The sequence below is a fragment of the Marmota marmota genome, unplaced genomic scaffold (assembly GCF_001458135.2).
Source record: "Marmota marmota marmota unplaced genomic scaffold, marMar, whole genome shotgun sequence".
In the NCBI taxonomy this organism is placed as follows: Eukaryota; Metazoa; Chordata; class Mammalia; order Rodentia; family Sciuridae; genus Marmota; species Marmota marmota.
The window spans coordinates 2,952,247-2,971,718 of NW_026000229.1; the positions used below are offsets into that span (position 1 = coordinate 2,952,247).

General features: G+C 43.2%; 1 protein-coding gene across 1 annotated transcript in view; it reads right to left on the reverse strand.

Moving 5' to 3' along the window:
* The window catches only part of Oca2 (OCA2 melanosomal transmembrane protein), a 329,902-nt gene extending 315,308 nt beyond the window's left edge, over positions 1 to 14,594 (reverse strand). The window contains exons 1-2 of the mRNA XM_015480040.2: positions 14,481 to 14,594; positions 4,777 to 5,033 (exon numbers count right to left, since the gene is read on the reverse strand). Coding sequence (XP_015335526.1) covers positions 4,777 to 5,012 — 236 coding nt within the window. The 5' untranslated portion in view covers positions 5,013 to 5,033; positions 14,481 to 14,594. The remainder of the gene's footprint in view (positions 1 to 4,776; positions 5,034 to 14,480) is intronic.
* Positions 14,595 to 19,472: the final 4,878 nt, after the last annotated feature.

Here is a 19,472-nt window from a genome sequence, read left to right on the forward strand (position 1 = left end):
AAAAAAAAAAAAAAAAAAGGATTTGGATTTTGGTTTGACTGGCTTTTTTGCAGCAAAGCCTTTTCCTCAAAATTGGGGGCTGGACAATCCTGATGCCCTCTGCCCACCGCCTACACACCCTACACACACACACACACACACACACACACACACACACACCAGATCCCCAGGGGTACTTTGGACCCCATCTCTTCCTACCAGGAGTCCCAGCTATTGGATGTCTCTTTCAGCCTTTGCCATTTCTTACTCATTCTGACTCTCATGAGTAGAAGCAACAGCACTCAGTGTACAGGCTGTCAAACCTTCCATGGTCCTACTGGCCTATCCTCCAACTGCCATATGACTCTTCTGTCCTCTCCCCTTGACTCAGCCCACAACGTTCCCAGGTCTTCAAGTGTAAATCCAAAGTCCAGTGCGTCCAGTACAGTGAGATGCCAGCCTAGCACCCAGCTCTATCCAACCTGAGCCACGGCCCTTCATTCCTCTCCTTTCACCTCCTATCATGAGCAAGCTATGCCATCAACACAGACCAAACACATTGTGTATTTCCACAATGTTGGAATTTATTGAATAACGATAGATTCACAAGCTACACCACTTTCAGTGGTTGCAATTTACCAAATACTTATGGGTCACCTGATAGTCAGAAGCCCAGTGAACACAAGTTCTTTTATTCCATTCCAATCTTAAGTTTTAACATCTACAACACTCAAGCCATACATCATCCTTCACATAAAGATACACACACACATCATAGAAAGATGATGTTAAGGCAAAGAAGATGTTAAGGCAGCCATACCATAAGGTTACAGGATACTGTGCCAAGAGCACAGGCAGATGCAAAGCCCTGAGTTCAATCCTCAGCACCATTAAATAAATTAATTAATTAAAATGTGCACAGGCAGAGAGCAGATACAAATCAAAGAATCAAAAAATCACTGTAGGTGATCAGATAAGGGTTTTAAGGAACCAGTTCCTCATAATTGTTAAGGCAGAGGATACCTTAGAATGGGCCTCATGTAGTTGTTATGGGCAGGAGAAACCACACTGGTTCTGGGGACAGAACCAGAGATTTGTCACTGTGGCTATTTTCCTGGGCAAGGCTCATGACAACTGTCCAGGTGACAGGGTCAGGAGGACACCATGTCCAATCTTGGTGGGCTCCTCCTTCTACAGGTCTTAGGTGAGGGGGTTATATCTGGCAAGGTTGATAAGCTCCTGTGTCTGGTGTTTCTGATATGATTTGAGATGCCCCTGTGTCTAGGTGTGCCTTTGTTTGATAAGTTGGCACAAATAAGTTATTTATCAATTTGTATGGGCAGATGGTGGTTGCTTACTTGTATGAACAAGATATAGAATCATTCTACCTTGGCCCTTGTGCTCAAAATGGAGTAACTCATGGCAAACTACTGCTTTACAAAGGGGAGTAATTCAGGGTTAGGCACAGACTGACAACTACTGCTGTTCTATACATTATGGAGTAACTCAGAGCAGGGCACAGCCTGCTCTCCACACCTATAATCCTGCAGGGTCATGTGCTGATTGTGTTAGGGGACAAATCCATCATCACTTACCCATCAGTACACACACACACACACACACACACACACACACAGCTAGAAGAGTAGTAAGTAAGAACTGCCCGGACCAGGCGGGGAACTGCCATGGCCCAAGCACTCAGGCCCAAAGGTGTCCTGCACTCTTCTGTCTCTTCTTCTGCTGGGATCGGTGCACTGGCCCCAGGCAGGGCCTTGGCTCAGCAGATTCAGCGGGAATTAGATGCTCACCAGCAGCTCCAACAGGTGTCCCCATGAAATGGGCATCTCCCATGGCCACACTCCATCCCACCTAGCTCTTCCTCCTCTGTTAACCAGAAGAGGAAGGATGTGGCACCTTCCAGAAATTTGGAGAGAGGCTTCTTCCCTGAATTCACCTCTTTCTCCCCTCCTGACCAAGGCAGCCTCCATCCTCTCTAATAGGACCTCTGCAGAAGCCAGACCTGGTGACCTAGGGACATCAGCTAAATTGGGCCCCGCAGAAGACTTGTGGTCTCTCTGAGGAGTGCATCCTGAGAATAACAGGCTAAATTTACCAAATAAAAATACAAGAGGCCCAGTTAAATTAACTACAAGTACTTCGTTTTTATTTTTTACTATTAATTGTGGTAAAATACATATAACAAATTTATCATCCTAATCATTTTAAGGCGAACTGTTCAGTGGAATAAAGTCCATTCATAATACTGTGCAGTCATCACCACCATCCACCTCCAGAACTTATTTTGCAAAACTGAAATTCTATATCTATTCTATAATTCCCTCCTGCCACACTCACAGCCCCTGGAAACCACGATTCAGATTCAACGTTCTGTCCTTATTGATTTGACTCCGGGTACCTCATATAACTAGAGTCATACAGAATTCCTTTTCGGTTTATTTCACTCAGCCTAATGTTCTCAAGGTTGCTCGTGTGGCAATACGTGTTAGAATGTCCTTCCCTTTTTAAGGCTGGCTAATAGTCTACTATGTGTATAAGCCACGTTTTGCTTATACATCCATGTACCTGGACACTGGGGTTGCTTTCACCTTTGGCTATTGTGAATCACGCTGTTATAGACAGGAATGTATAGATCTTTCTTTGATAACTTGTGTCTTAGTCCATTTGTGTTCCTATAACAAAATACCTTATTTCTTACAGTTCCAGAGATTGGGAAGTTCAGGATCGAGGCACAAACATTCTGTGTCCAGTGGGGGGTCTTCTTGTTGTGTCCTCATATGGCAGAAGGTAGAAGCACAAAAAGGACCTAGCTAGGTTCTCTCCATTCCTTTAAAGGTCAACGACCCCATTTAATGAGTGCTCCAACCTAATGACTTTATCATCTCCTAAAATCCCATCTCTCAATACTGTCATGTTGGAGTTCATGAATTCTGTAGGGGACACAAACATACCAACCACAGCACCCTGTTTTCAATTTTTTGGGATATGTACCCAGATGTGGAATTGCATGATCATACAGTAATTCCATTTGTTTTTGTTTTCTTTGTTTGGCACCAGGGATTGAACCCAAGGGCACTTAACTGAGCCACATCCCCAGTCCTTTTGATTTTTTTATTTTGAGACAAGGTCTCAATAAGTTGCTTAGGGTCTCACTAAGTTGCTGAGGCTGGCTTTGAACTCACAATCCTCTTGCCTCAGTCTCCTGAGCCACTGGGATTACAGGCGTGGGCCACCATGCCCAGCTTGCAATTCCACTTTTAATTTTAATTTAAAATTCCAATTTTAATTGTTTTGAGGAACCACCATACTGCTTTCCATGGTGCTGAGCCACTGTACATTCTCATCAACAGTCTGTGCACAGTGTTCCCATTTCTCCACACCCTCACCAGTACTTGTTATTTTCTGATTTTTGATAGAAGCCCTTCTAATTAGTGTAATAATACAGATGATCTTTTAATATAAGTAATTTTTCCTAAAGTAATCCTTGTTCATCTGAAATTCAAATATACCTAGGCATCCTGTATTACATTTCGTGACCATGGCAGAACGTGGGGTACCATTCTGATCCTGCTATCTATTAATGGGATGTTAGCAGATTTAAGGTGACAGGTTAAGAGGAATACATCCTCTGGGGCTTCCCCTCCTCAGAACCATGGGGACCTATAGGGATGGCCAGGTAAGGATTAAAAGCAAGTGGAGCACAGCCAGACAGAAGGACCCCTATATCAGCCAGTGGCCAATCCAGCCCCACACACAGAGTGCAGCCAAGACAAATAGCCCACCCAGCCTGCCACCCACATGGTGTGCATGAGGTTGTGTGTTTGTGTTCTGCGGCATTAGCTGATATACCAGGAAAACTCGGGGAAGGCCAGAAGAAAGGGTTCTAGCCACTGGCAGAAAGACAAACTAGTGGTATATTCATATAATGAAATTTTTTGCAAGCAGTTGGAATGAACAAACAAGAGCTATAAGCATCATCATAAATAAATCTTAAAAACACTTTGGGCAAGCAGAACAACTTGAAGTTTTACCATTTCAAATGAGAGCACAAACATTCAGTAAAAGTCTGAGCACACACATCAGCAGGAGCCCCCTGGCAACAACATCCTGAGCAGGATTTATCACCCCTGGGGATGCGGGTTCCCAGATTTGCAGAGTAATGACTATGTTCTGACGCAGGCAAGCATAGACACTCAGAAGATGCTGCTTTTATTATTAAAAGGATATGTGAAACAAAAATTATGAATCTGAGATGTAAGCATTGACATGAAAAACTATTTATTGCCTTTACGTCAGTAAACATTTAAATATTTATCAAAAATGTATATTTTTATGACAACCCAGATTTTTCTGACATGAAAAACTAATAGTCAACTAAATTATTTGCTACATATACAGAAGTAAAGCATGTTCTAAGATATATATGTGTGTGGGTGTATGTGTGTGTATATATATATATATATATATATATATATATATATATTCCCAAAACCATGGAGTACTTTAAATAACATGTGAAATGCAAGTTTTCATACCACAAGTTCCCTTTCCTATTTTTTTTTATTCTTTGGATCTAAGTTTGTCCTATTTTAGAAATATCATTTATCCAAAAATGGGCCAGGAAAATGATCTAATACTGGAAAGATTCTGGCAAAAATTTTAGAAAGTCCCCCATACACACACACCCCAAAAAAGAAAGAAAAGCAGGGGACCTATGTCCATAGAAATTCAGTAGTTGTGAGTTCCACATTTATAAGATAGATTATTTTTTAAACTCACCTCCCTTCTGTGAGAAATGAGTCCAAATCCTGGTGCTCGGGAGCCCAGCGGCTTTGCCCGGCAGCCTGGCTGGGGTAGGAACTTGAGGAGTCTGCCCAGCTGTGTTGCTGATTTCTGGTGGTGGGTCTGACAGTCCCCAGCCTCCCAGGGCCTGCACAAGTTGGAGCAGATGTCTGATGTAGCTCCACCTCCAGTGCACCAGAAGCCAGCCTGCCATCTTTGTTCTCTAGATGCATGTTCTGTTGCCAGTCTTCTCTCTAGGATCAACCAGAAAGAAACTACTGTTGATGAAAAGTAGACTGGGAATATAGCATCTTAGGAAATCCGAACCACTGGATGGTACAATAGGAAGGTCACTTATAAAGAGGTCCTTCCAGTGTTCCACCATTTTAATATCACACAGAAAACAGTGTATGCTTTCTCCAAGGATAAACAGTTCAGTACATTTCATACTAGCAATGTTCAACAAGACAGCATTAGGTTAAGTGAATATTCAACAACAGAGTTTTAGGTAAGTAAATTGTGAGATGTTCATGGTATGAAATACTGTGCAACCATAAAAATGATCTAAAGGGATATTTATTGATACTGGGAAATATTATGGATATGAAAATAACAACTGACACACTGTGATATTTTTGTTGAAGTAAATACTTATTAGTTACATGTATAGAACAGAAAACCAAAAAGACACACCCTCCAAAACATAGCCACCTCTGGATGGTGAAGGTACAGATGATTGGGGTTTTTTTCTTTGTCTATGCTCTAGTTTTTACACTTTTTGCATCTAGCAAATTAATATCTTTGAAATAATAATACCTGTTATAAGAATAAGAAAATGTACTATACTTGGAAGGTTATGGTGTCCTACTTTCAAGCATTACTATTTTATTTTATTTTATATTTTACATTTTCCAGCCTCCCATAACCCAGCAAGGACCTTTGGTTTTGCAGCAGCCTGGTTCACTAACAAGCATTTTTGTTCTGAAGCCAAGGATCATTGTGCACTTTGATTGAATAGGATTTATACCATTGAGAAACAAAGGAATGTGCTGGGGCTAGGGTTAGCACAACACACACATCCATCACTCCCTGTTGCCTGATTTGTACACAACATTCGCAATACCCCATAAGCACAGAATTCCCATGGACCCAAGACTGGTGGGCATTCAGCAAGACTCAAAGGAAATACAGGTAATGTATGTGATGTCTACAGTTGAGTAGGCTGGTGCTATCATTAGATCTAGAATGTCCCACAAAGGCCCATGTATGTTAAAGGCTTGGTCCCCAGTCCATGGTGCTATTGGTAGATGGTAGAACCTGTAAGAGGTGAGGCCTCAAAGAGGATGATGGGACCCAACCCCACCTCTTTCCCTTTCTGGCCATGAGGTGAGCCGTTTTTCTCTGCCATATGCTCTGACCATGATGTACTACCCCAGACCCAAAGCAACAGGGTCAATGATCATGGACTGAAACCTCTGAAATTTTGAGCCAAAATAAATCTTTCCTCATGGTAAGTTGATAATCTCAGGTACAAGCTATAGTGACAGAAAGCAATTAACGCACATAGAACACTGACAGCCAAGAAGCCACACTTTCTAATAGAGCCAGAACTTATTTCAAATACAAAGACATTGGCACTGAAAGAAACCCAACTGAGCAGAGAAAACTACATCCTTCTTACTGTTGATATTTCCCTGCTTTAACCAATCACATGCTGAAAATAGCTTACAAATCAGTAAGTCAACGGCACACAGTGTTAGAATGTTATTGTGTCAATCGTGAAATAAAAGCAATTGAATTAGATTTATGCAATGCTTCCACCATCTGGTAAGAGCGAAATACATATACACATACAAGCTACAAAAGACAAATCGTGTGATCTTATTGATTCCACATATGAGTTAATTGCTCCAATATTTGCATTTAAAACTGAAATTGTACAATGTGAGGATGACAACTTCAAGGTCAGAAACAAGATAAAGATGTTCCCTTACCACCCCTATTCAACATAGTACAGAAAATTCTAACCAGATAATTTTAATAATTCTAATTTTAATAATTTTAATAATTCTAATTTTGTACACATTGTTTTAAATTTTGTAATTTAACCTATTCACTACTTCCATCATTCTGTGTATTGTGAAACATTATATAATGTAAATTTCATGGAAATCTAAATTAAAATACATAAACATTCTCATTAACCTTTAAATTTTGTATCATGTGCAATGTGATTCCTGCATCTTCAAAATATTTGCTGAATCGCTGAAATTTTGTTTTTGTTATTGGCCATAACTTTTAGGGAAAAAAATCTCTTTGATAATGTGATTGGGGGGAATCACCAGTTGCTTTTTCTTTCTTCAATGTAGACTTAATAGACACCTATTTATATATATATATAGTTAGAGTAACTGTGATATCACTGTATACCACAAAAATGTGACTTATAACTATTGCCATAAAGTCACAATAATGGTAAGATTTTTTTAAAAAAATAGGGCAATGGGGCATGAAAAGAAAATAAAGACACACTCATGAGAAAATAAGAAATAAAACTGTCCTGATTCACTGATAGCGTGATTTTCTGCATTAAAAATAAAAAAGATTCTACTGAAAAAAAAAATTAGTGAGTTCATCAAGGTCATAGGACACAAAGTAAATATTTAAAATTCTGTAATACTTCTACTTACTATCAATGAATATGTTGACACCTAAATGAAAAATACAACATCATTACAACTGCTCAAAAACAATTAAATATTTACATAAGCATTTAATAAAGCATGTATGTGACTCATGCCCCAAACTCCACAACACTGATGAAAGAAATCAAAGAAGATCTATTACTGAGCGGTACCCATTCATGAAGATTCCATACAGGAAAGATGTCAGTTCTTCTTAAATGAAATACAGATTTAAAGCAGCACCAATCAAAACTCCAACAAGAGGTTTTCAAATATAAACAAGCTTATTCTAAAATTTATTTTTCATATAGGAAAATAACAAAAGGTCTAGAATGTCTAAAATATTTAGGAAAAAGAATAATAAAATGAAAGGAAGCAGTCCACCCAATTATAAGATTTACTTAAGGGCTACAGTCACCAAGACCAGTGATAGGACACAACATGTGTTGTAATTTTTATTGTTAGGGTTTCCATTTTTTTAGGTTTTTCTCTGGCAGATGGGATGGCCTTAAGACAAAATAGCCTCTCTCTAGGGGAGCCCTGAGAAAGGGAAAGGTAGATTTGGGTGGGTAGGTCAGATGAGACGGAAAAACCAAAAAGCAGAAGATCAAAATGTAAAAATTATTACTCGCAGGTCCAAGAGTTAGGAGTGCTGGAGGTCTACAGCAAATCTAGAAATGGGGGGCGGGGCGTGGGACTGTACTTTTGGTCACACTTGGGTATCATGCCTCAGGCATTGCCTTGGGGCTGTTGATTAGCTAATTTAAAGAAAACTGGGTTTGTGGTCAGTGAGATGAGGAGCAAGCAGGCTGTACTGCAAACTCCCAAACAAGAAGGGGAAGTTTTAGCAAGGCTAAAGGTACAAGTGGATTTCCAACAACTTAACTTCATGGCCTAAAAGTTGAATCTGAGTCAGCAACTGTCTTAGATAAACTTATGACAACACAGATTAATGAATTCAAACAAAATACCCAGAAATAGATGCCCCCACATATACCAAACTGATTTTTACAAAAGTGCAAAAACACCTCAGTGTTAGAAAATCTGTTCAACAAATGGTGCTGGAGTCACTGGACATTCCATAGACAGAAAAAATAAACAAACTTCAGCTAGGTCTCACATCTCAGGCAAAAACTAACTCAAAATGGGTCACAGGCAAAAATATAAAAGATTAAACTACAAAGTTTTTAGAAATAAATAAATATTCAAGATCTTAGGCCAGTATGCAATGAGTCTCAAGCCTGACACTAAAAGCACAATCCAAAAATGGAATTTTTAGAAATTGGACTGCACCAAAATTAAAATATTTTGCTCTGTAAAAGACTTGATTAGGAAGACAAAAAGACAAGCTACAGGCTGGGAGAAAATATCTGCCAATAACATACCCAGCAAAGTACAAATATACCAAATATATAAATAATTTGTAAAATTCAATGGTCAAAATAATTAGAAAATGAGCAAAGACATAAAGAGACATTTCTCTGAGGGAGATATATCAGATGACAAATAAGCATGTGCAAACATTCTACATCATGAACCTCTATAGGGAAATGTAAAAAAAATGAAAGAAAGAGAATACTAGGCAATTATTATATGTTATGTTCAGTTTATAGAAGAATTGGAGTATGCTCTGATTTTTTTTTGATAACACACCCTGAATAATCAAAATAAATTGTCATGATGTTGGCATTATGTTAAAAAAAAAAAAAAAACTAAGATGAGTTATCACTGTGCATCTATCAGAAGGGCTGAGATAGAGACACCAGCAAATGCTGACCAGGATGCCAAAAGACCAATCAGTCAAATGTTACCAATGGGAATGTCAAGTGATACAACCACTCGGGTAAGCAGTTTGGCAGTTTCTTAAAAAGTAAAATTGTAGGACCATGTCAATGTTAATATTCTAGAAGATGGCAGATTAGAAGCACCCAGGCAGTTATTCATCTGACAGAAGATTAATATCCTGAACATATAAAGATCTCAATAAATTTAATACCAATAGAACAAGTAATCCAGCCAACAAATGGGCAAATGAGTTGAACAGACACTTCTCAAAAGAAGAATGATGTCAGTCATTTCCAAGCAAATAGATGGAACTGGAGATCATCATGTGAAGAAAGGGAGACTCAGAAAGATGAGAATTACATGTTTTCTCTTATAGTTAGTTGGAATCTAGAGAAAGAGAAAAAAAGGCAACATGAATGTAGTAGGGGGACTATTTGGGAAGGAGAAGGAGGCGGATAAAAAAGGGTAATAGGGAGGGTGGATACTTTCAAAGCACATTATATGAGTGTATGGAAATTTCACAATGAAACTCATTATTTTGTACAATTAACATGTGCTGATAATTATAATTAAAAATGTCAATTAAAAAAAAAGGAAAATGAAAATTGTGAGCTGGGGGTGTAGATCAGTGGTATAGCTTGTACTCAGCATTGTCAAAGCCCTGGGTTCAGTCCTGCAGCTTCTTCACCCAAGTCAGCACCGGCTTGTGCCCCTGCTGCCACTTGCCCACTTCCTGCTGCTTTCTCTGGGACACTGCAGGCTCTGCTCACCCAAAGGTCCCTTTCTTAGTCACGCATTCCTCATCCAATTCTTCTGAACACATTCTAAATCTTCCTGTTCCAATGGGTCATCACCTCTCTGAAACACCCAGGTCCCACAACTCATCCTCTGGGGAACCCCAACCCTTGAACTGTCTTTGAGGGACCCAATTTCCCAGCCCATGGCCTATCTTCTAGGGGGATTCCAATATCTTAGCACATAGCCCATCCTCCATGGGGACCCTTCCATCACCTCAGTTTATAGACCCAAAGTCCTTGGATCCACTGCCTCAGCCCAGCTTTGTTCTATTGGCCCCCATGTGCCTGACCTGCAAGGACATCTAAGAATTCACTCCTGAGAACTGTGCAGAGAAGAACCTGGACTTTGCACATGGGGACAGCCCACCTCAGACTGACCACAGATGGCCACAGATACCTGCAATCAAGAGAAGGACCCTAGGGTCACTGTGCCCCCCAATAGGTCCAGGGGCACCCTCCTAAGCCTGTGCCTAGCCAAGACCATCTTCTGAACAAGAATCACACCAGAATGATCAAGTCGTCACCGAATTTTAGGAAAAAACAAGTTTAAAAATTATGACTTTTCAAAAAGAAAACAATAGATGGCTTAGACCCAGTGGAGTCATCCAACCTTCAAATTTGACTTGAATTGTCCATCTTGGCTGCTGTCCACCCTTCTTCTAGCTCCGCTTTATTCTCCACCAGTCTTGTAGCAGTCTCTGCTTTCTTCCTACCTCCCTCCAGACCTTGGCCCCTCTTGCAGCTCCTTCTGTTGCCCTTGTCTCTCCCAACCCCCAGGCAGTGCTGTTCAGCTGTTTACGCTCCTCCTGCAGATGTGCCCAGGGCATGGTGGAGAGGCCTGATGGAAACATAGTGCTGGGTGCAAGTGTGGACAGAAACAAAGACACGGCAATGGGGACACTGGGCAGAGCCCTGACGCCTGCCACTGCTGGAAAAGGATCTGATGCTACTTCTGGGCTTCTCCATTTGGTGAACAGCCATCCTTGGCTGTTCTGTTGGAAGAGAATGACCCAACAAATGAGGTGTTAAAAAAAAAAAAGAAAGAAAGAAAAGGCTCAATAAAAGCTGTGCTTTCAGATGCTCAAAACAGGCCTGAACACCCTGAGTCCTGCCCAAGGCCTGCACATCCCAATTCCTTTCCAAGGCCTGGGCAGCCCCAGCTCTTCCTAATGGCACTGAGAGAATTAAGCTAGGGTTTCTGGACATGGTGGGGTTGTTGGCATTTATGGAACATTTATTTAGGAGGCATGAGGAACAGGAAGCAGAAGGGTGAGGAGGGGTCCAAGGAACTGCCCTTGTTTTTCCAGCCCAACAAGGCCACAATCTTCTCTTTGGTGCTCTTGCCAAGTACACAAACTGATGAATGTGAGACTGGCATTTGACTTTACAGAAGCAGCAACATAATCATGTGGAAAGTAAGTTCTTCATAAATGTTAAGATTATTTTTCTTTAAGTTCTTTAGTCATTTGACTTAATACAATAATGAAGAGAGAAGGAACGAGTATATAGACTGCTGCAAACTTTGTTGTTAAAAAGAAATCCCTCCAGCCAATTCGCTCCTTCTGTGAACAAAATCTTATGTCCTAAGAAAACATGTTCCCTTCCACATACATCACTGCTCAGTCCCAAAGCTTACCTCTCTGTGTGGAATTGCCCAGATAGCTCAGTGTGCAGGGCAGTTCCTGGGTCTCAGAGGGCATGGCTGTGTTCTCAGGTGTGTGTCTGTGTCCCTTGCACACCTGGGTGCGTTCGATGCACACTTTCCAGTTCAAGAAGCCCTCATAGTAGTCAGGTGAAGCCCTGGGGTGAATAGGTCCAAGGAGGCCCGCCCAGGAGTCAGTCTCCTCCTCAGGCTGTCCTGGGCAGAGACACCAGCATCCCACAGAGGGCAGCATAGGTTCAGCAGTTCCACTGTCCCATTACAGGTCAGGATTCAGACCATGGGTCTGATCATTTTCCCCTCCAGATGGATTTTGCTACATGTGAACTTGGTTAAAAGTTTCTAGACAATTTGACCAAAGATAATGGTTTCTTAAACCCTTACATAATTCCTATTTTAAACAGCCTCCTTCAAGCCTGGGAGGAGAACTGCTGAACCAGGGTTGACCCTTCGCTCTGTGCCTAGGGCCAGAGGGGTACTTTGATGTGGGAAGTACTCACCTGGCCTCTAGGGACAGTGGCAGCGCACCTCTGTGGGGAAGAAAGGGACTGGTGCGTTCGAATGCACAGCTTAGGAGGATCTTGACCACTCGGCCTCGCTGCCAACTGTCTCTTGGACTGGCCTCTTCAATGAGCTTCCAAGTGCAGAAGAGGCCTTTCTGCTACCCCCAGCTTTTGGCAGGGGAATCCCTCCCCACTATCATTATCCTGGAATTACTTAGTCCGCCCTGATGCCCTGCACATGGGCCATAGTCTAAAACAAGCCAGCTTTCTGATGGTGGCAGGTGGGGCGGCACCACACCAATTCTAGGAAGTGCCTCTGCACTCTCTCTAGACAGGCAATGAGAAACAATGACAGAATTAGTAATCAAACCTGGAAAGAGAGAGAGGGAGGGATAGGGAACACAACAACCAAGAAAGTGTAGAGGTGGATGCAGGTAGCTGATCATAGGAGCATTCAGAGATCAGGACTGTAAAGGCTATTTCCAAGGGAATTGGAAAAGGGGCAACTTCTCTACTCCAGTTCCACTTTTTCTTCCTCCCACCTTTCTGGCATCTCTGTCTGGTATCTCTTATCTCTTTCCAGGCCAACCTTCCCCCATCTCCAGTTTAAAACAAAACCAAACCTTCTTTTCTTCCCTCTCCCAAGAGGCCTCATCCTCACGTCACGGGGCAACCCCTACTCCAAGCTCTCTTCAGCAGCCAAGACCACTGGGTCCAGAAACCCTCTTGTCTCTATGGACTCAAAGGTGCCCAAAGGACCCAGAAGTTTGAAGTCATTCCTAGATCTTTCCTGGGACCCCCACAACTGATCACACCATCAGTGCGTACCATTAATCAACTGAGAGTACTCCCCATGAGTCACCTTTACCCTGCAAACTCATCACCTGCAAGTGCCTCCCTGCCTTGGCCAGACAGGCACCTCATAGCAGGGAGACTCAACAGGGGCTTTCTTGAACATTTTAGTTGCTCCCCACCACCCAGCCCACAGTGATCTTTCCAAAATGTACATCTAATTATTTGGCTTCCAGCTTAAAACTTCCCCTGTCACCTGCCACTCCTATATAGAAACAAAGAGCCAGGTGTCCCAGGTCGGGGCACTGCTGGGTCTCTAGGGGCAGTCAGGGTCTCCCTCTTCCCAGTAATTCCTGATGCCTTCAGACCTCAGTTAACTCCAGAGAAGTCATCCTTTCTCAAAGAACAAGAACAATATTGATACTTTTTTTAATTTATCATCAGTGCAATAAAACTTTAGGAAACTCTGCTCCTAAACCATCCCCACACCTGATGTGAACAACTGCACTCAAGTGTTTGTAAACTCAATTCGCAATAACAAATAGTTTTCATGCAATCCTTTAGAGCATACCCAAACCTCTCTCCTCTGTTTTCAGATTGAATCCTCACTAGTTTTTAAGTGAGAGTTAGTACTGCCAGATGCTTTCTAGCTCCCAGGCACTCCAACACCAGCAGGCCCTGCTCTGCACAGTTCAGATCTCCCAACAAGCAGACATCAGGGAACGGCATTTCTTTGATGGCCAGGTAGAACATCAGTTGCCTATAACTACTAATGGCATAAATCCATGCCATTGCTCTCAGTTAGTGCTTCTCACAAAGTCTTATGCATGTTGAAGTCCCCTGGGAAACTAGCTATACAGCAAGAGGTGGAAAGGTTCTGGGGCTCTTGATTCTGCTGGGAGCAGGGGATGAGGTTGCAGGGTAGGAGCATCTGCCCTTGTCCTGAGTCCCCTCTCCTGGTCTTGGTCTATAAACACAGAATGCCCACACACGCAGACCTCTGTACTTAACATCCATGTCCTTGAAAAGAGCTGGCTACATTAAAGCCCATTTATTTCTCTGTGTGTGACCAGAGGAAAAAGAAGCAGCTTTGAGGGATTTAATGTTTTCACTCCAGTGCATTCCATTCCCAAGAAACGCCTGACTGCCGGGCTCAGGCCACCCTGGAGTTCAAGTGGAACATTTACTGTCTGAACACTTCCAAACTCCCCTCCTCAGTACCCTTGATCCAGCCTTCCTAGTGAGCCGGGGGTCTCAGAGAGCAAACGCGGATGCGAGACTCCCGGTTAAATTCAGAAACGCAGTGTGTTAGCATCAGCTACTCCACTGAATAATATTTGCACATTTTCCCTTAGAGGGACTTGCCTTGCTTCAAAAAGCAATGACTCCACACTCCACTTCTTTAAACGCCCGCCTGCTCCCCGGAATAGGCTGGCTCATCACCTCCTCAATCCCATGTAGTAAAAGCACTTGCATTTACCTGCAAACTTGTTGATCTTTCTCCAAGAGCCAAGTTTAATGTCCAAACCGATGGCTCTGAAAGGTGAAGGAAGAACAATCCTGGGGACAGAACTCTTCAAAGGCTGCCGCAGCCCTGGAGAAGGGGCGGGAGTGTTGCCCCTCCCTTTGGGCCCCCCAGCGGCCACGCCCACAGACCTCACCGCCCCGCTGCCGCTCCCCCCGCCCCCACCTGGGGTGGCCAGGCGGGACTAGGCTTGGAGCGGAATCCAAGGGCTGCAAGAGAAGGCTCCTTTGGTGGGAAAGGGTCGCTGCAGAAAGGGACCTGTTCCGCGCTTCTCTGAAAGCTAGCTCCGCTCTAAATGCTCCTCTGTACTTCACAAAAAGTGGTTCAGGACTAGCTGCAGGTTTTCTCTACCAAGAAGAGTTGGGAAAAAGTAAACCGAGTGAATATTCTGGTCTGTATTTTAAGAGTTCTTTGCTAAAGTTGATTAACTTGGCTACTTTCCTGCTTTCTCCTTGTCTTGCTCCATTGAAGCCCAAGGCTGTAGCCAAGGTTATGCTTGTGGAAAGCTCTCTCACACCACGTACACACACACATACACACGAGAATACACACACATAGACACACAGACCCCACACAGAGATGCACAAGATAAAAAGACACACAAATACAGACACACACAGACACACATAGGTACAGATTTTTTTAAATCCCACAGAGAGGTGCATAAACCACACAGAGACACACAAACTACACACACACATACATACACACACAGGCTCATAAACTATGTTCAGAAACAGGTATGCACATATCACAGACACCACACACAAACTACACACTGACCCACAAACACAAAAATACAGAGAGACAGATAAACTACACAGGGAGATCATGTTTTCACAAAGAACAATATTGACACTTGCTTTTTGTCAGTGCTTGCTTTTGTCCCCTGCTTTTTGACCTCAGACAAACACACAGACAGAAAGTGGAAAGAGGGCCCAGAGCACAAATATGGAAGTACCTTGAGTGGACAGAAGTTCCTGGCTGACACCACCCTTATGGGATGGTGTGCACATGCAACCATGCAGGCAGATGTGTCAAAAAAAGAGTTGTAAATATCTGCAGCACAAATGTGGCCAAGAGTGGGGACTCCTTGAGCCTCCCAGTTAACTGGTACTTACATAGCTGCCAAATGTTGGCAGTAGGATCAGTCTTATCCCAGCCCTAAGGATGGGCCCTGTGTAGCCTTATCTTGGAGGAAATCCCACTCCCCAACTATTAACTGGCTCAGATAACCACATCTACATGTCCCAAACCAAAGGGCTAGGACCTCTGGGGCCAGCTGTGAGGGTGACGAAGGCACCATGGAGCTGGACAGAGTCCTGAAGACCAGGTACCTGTACCCAAGCCAAACAATGAACTGTTTACCTCTGAGTTTGTAACTTGTCACCAATCAATCTTTTTGGTTGTTAAAGCCAGATCCAGAGGGGTTTCTTTTCCTGGCACCTGAGAGGGAGCACTGGATGCAGATGGTGTCATTTTAAGCCAGCCTTGGCATAACTCAGGAGTGGCCTAGTATCTTGAGGGGGGTCTGGATTTCTTCAGTCAGAAGTCCTTGGTACTGGTCTCAGGAATCTCAGGTTTCTCCTGAGCTGGGCAGGAGGATTTGGGTTCAAAACAAAATTGGACCATAGATCTATATCTTCTTTGGATGGCTCAAAAGAAATTATAAAATAAAGGCTCCCTGCATGTTCCTGGCAAGCAGCCTCATCATTGAAATCTAACATGAAGGCCAAAGGTGGCTAGTACAGACTAATCAAATGTATAAATTTCAGTGTATCTGTTATAGAATCCGTTTGCTTATATTTTATGCAGCAATGGGCTTTATGTAGATGTGTTTGCATATTTTATGTTTGTGGGAGACTCCGTGAAGGCACCCCTTGCCTCTCACCCTTGTCAGACAGGGGACCCCAGACACCACCACTGGCATCCACCCATGGTTGGCATTGATGTCTGAGTGGAGAGTTCACAGCAGGTGAGGTCCATAGCTGCTCCTGCACAGGGAACTTTCCAAGGGACCACAGTGACATCAAAAGGCCTGTGACCACCGTGACAAGATGTCAAGACCAGGTGTAGGAGAACTCTGGTGCTAGTGGGAGAGTTTACAGTGTGTGGCACTGTGTCACAGCAGAGCTCAGCCCTCCCCAGTCCTTTCCTACAGCTCTGCAAAGAGTGGACACTATCCTAGTAGCGCCCTGGGGAGCTGAGGGCCTGTGAGGAGCCATATAGCCCACAGGAAGGGGTGCCTAAGTCACTGAGATGCCTACTGCATGTGGACATCATTTCTGCAAGCAGAGATGACTGAAGACAGATCAAGGAGCCCACAGTCAGGGAAAGACCCCTGTGACTTCCTCAGGAGCAGTCTCTGGCTACCTGCCTTCCTGACCACCAGCCCTGCTCCCCCCCACCCCCACCCAGGCACATTGATGTAAGGCTATCATCAGGACAACCACTGTCACCCCATAGACCTCCTCCTGACCAGCAGAGGGCAAAGTTCACCAACTGGCGGCCCTGTGGTCAGAAGCACATAGGGCTGATTTCCAGGAGAAGCTAGCGACTCTTGCACCTCATTTCCTGCAGCACACCAGGGAAGGAGTCAGGACCCTGCACCCCTGACCAACCCAGTCTTTATCCAACGGGTAGGATCCTAGTGATAAAAGATACACAATAGCAGAGATCATGGCTGTAAAGTCTTTCTAGAAAAAAAAAGTGATTTATCAAGCTTATTAATGCCCAAACATTAGCTTACCAAGAAGAACTGTGAGGGATCACAAGACCCCGAGCCACACAGCAGATTTAAACTCTGAGGAATCACATGCTCACGTGTCTCCCAGCTGCCTTGGTGAGTTAATCCTTGTGGAGGAGTAGCCCAGACCCAGGTGACACTGCAGCTAAACGTGGGAAGAGAGTGGTGTGTAAGGTGGGTGCCCAGGGAACGGCAGAGCAATTCAAAGGGGATTTCATGATAAACTTCAACATCTCAACATCTCCAAAACTAATGGCATTCCCCAAACTTCTTTCTCTCCCTAAAATGAAGAAATTTTTGCAAGTCAAGATAGCTTATATCACATGGATTTAGGAAGCTTTTTCAAAGCTTTTTAGATTCTAGTTAAACCCGAGCATGAGTCCTTGAAGACTAAGACTGGCAGTGGTGACCACAAGGCTGAGCAGTTTCTTCATCCAGGCAGATCACTCTTTGGAGAGCATGCTATGAGGCTAGGTACTGTGGGTACATACACTCTTGCTCAAAAAGCCATTTATAGACGTTGAGGATCCAGATTTGGGCCCAGCTCAGGCCATGCCAAGTGCCTTTCAGAGACAACAGAGTCAAAGACTAATTTTGGGGTCTTGGATCAAATCTCAAGCAGAAGAAGGGCCACTTCTATCCGACCCCCATCCCACACTCCTCTACAATAGGACCTGCTGAGCAGCTGCCTGTGCAGGTCTGGTCCAGGACTGAGACTGGTGTGAAGAGTGGAGCTTATACACTTCAGCTCAGAAGGACAGATAGTAGCATTCAGCATACAGAAAGGATAAACCACAGAGCCAAGCCAGAGCCACATGGGCTGTGATCGAACATGAGCAGGGGACTCTGCTGAAGGCAGGAAGGAGCAGAAGGCATAGCCACTTGAGCAAGTCCTGCAGGAGGGAAGGCAAAAGTTGTCCTCAGGGAAAGTGTTAGGTACACTCTATGCAGGGAAACCAGGAGTTTTTGTCTGGAATTCTAACAACCCTTGCTATGCTTTGGCACTGTTATGGTTTGGATGTGGTTTGTCCCCCCAAGGGAAGCTTGGACCTCAGTATGGCCATGTTGGGAAGGTGGGAACTAAGAGGTGGGACCTAGTGGAGGTTTTTGGGTCACAGGTTCATGCCCTCGGAAGAGATTTAGGAACACTTTTGTGACCCGAATTAGTTCTTTTGAAAGGGTTCTTAGAAAAGAACAAGCTTGGCCACACCCAGTCTCTTGGCTGCTATCTTGCCACATGAGAATTCTCTCTCCTATTCTGCTCCTGCCATTGTGATGCTATCTGCCATCAGATCCTCACTATTACCTGAGCTGATGCCAGTAGCATGGTCCTGAACCTCCAGAACTGGGAACTAAATAAGCCTCTTTTCAGTTATTCAGCCTTTGGCATTTTGTTACAGTAATAGAGAATAGATTATTATAAGCACCCTGTGAAGTTCTTGTTAAATCTAAGATCGCAGCTTTATACACATTCTAAATATGTCCATCATCATTTTTATCAGTAAAAAAGCAAACATGATGCATCAAATCAATTAGTCCACAATTCAAAATATTGGTGGAACCTCCCCAAATTAAGGGCTCTTAATGGGTGTAACTGAAGTGTTCCATTGTTCCCATAGGTGGATTCATTTTCCATACAATTGAATAGGTTCTGCTGCACAAATCTTGATCTGCTAAAGTGAGCTTTAGGCTTCATTACTTGAAGGAGGCTAAAAAGTTAAACTGAAGATAACATGTTACTGTCCTAGAATCCTCTTGGGCAAAAATGAAATTGTGACTATGAAAAACAAAGCCCCCACACTTTTTAAAAATGTGAATAGCATGATGTAAGAGAATGAAATAAATAAACCTTTTGTTTAAGTTTTTAAAAAAAAGTGGGGTCGGTCAAGTTTGTCTCAGGCAATTGCCAGTCTGTCTCAGGCTTCTAACCATGAAAAAAAAGTGGAGCTCCACCTCTTGTGGTAGAGGCCTGCTTGTTCCAGATCTGTGCTCCACACAGCCACACACTCTGCTGTGGTTCTGCACATCTCTAGAGAAGCAGTTTTAGTCCTGGAAATCTTCTGGACTCTTAAAAGCTCTCTCAGATCCTCAATTTTTATCTGGGTTATAAATCTCAATAGTTACCACGTGGAAAATTAAAATTGAAAAATTTTCAAGTATTAAAATATTTTAAAATATAATTTATGGTAGAAGGACATGAA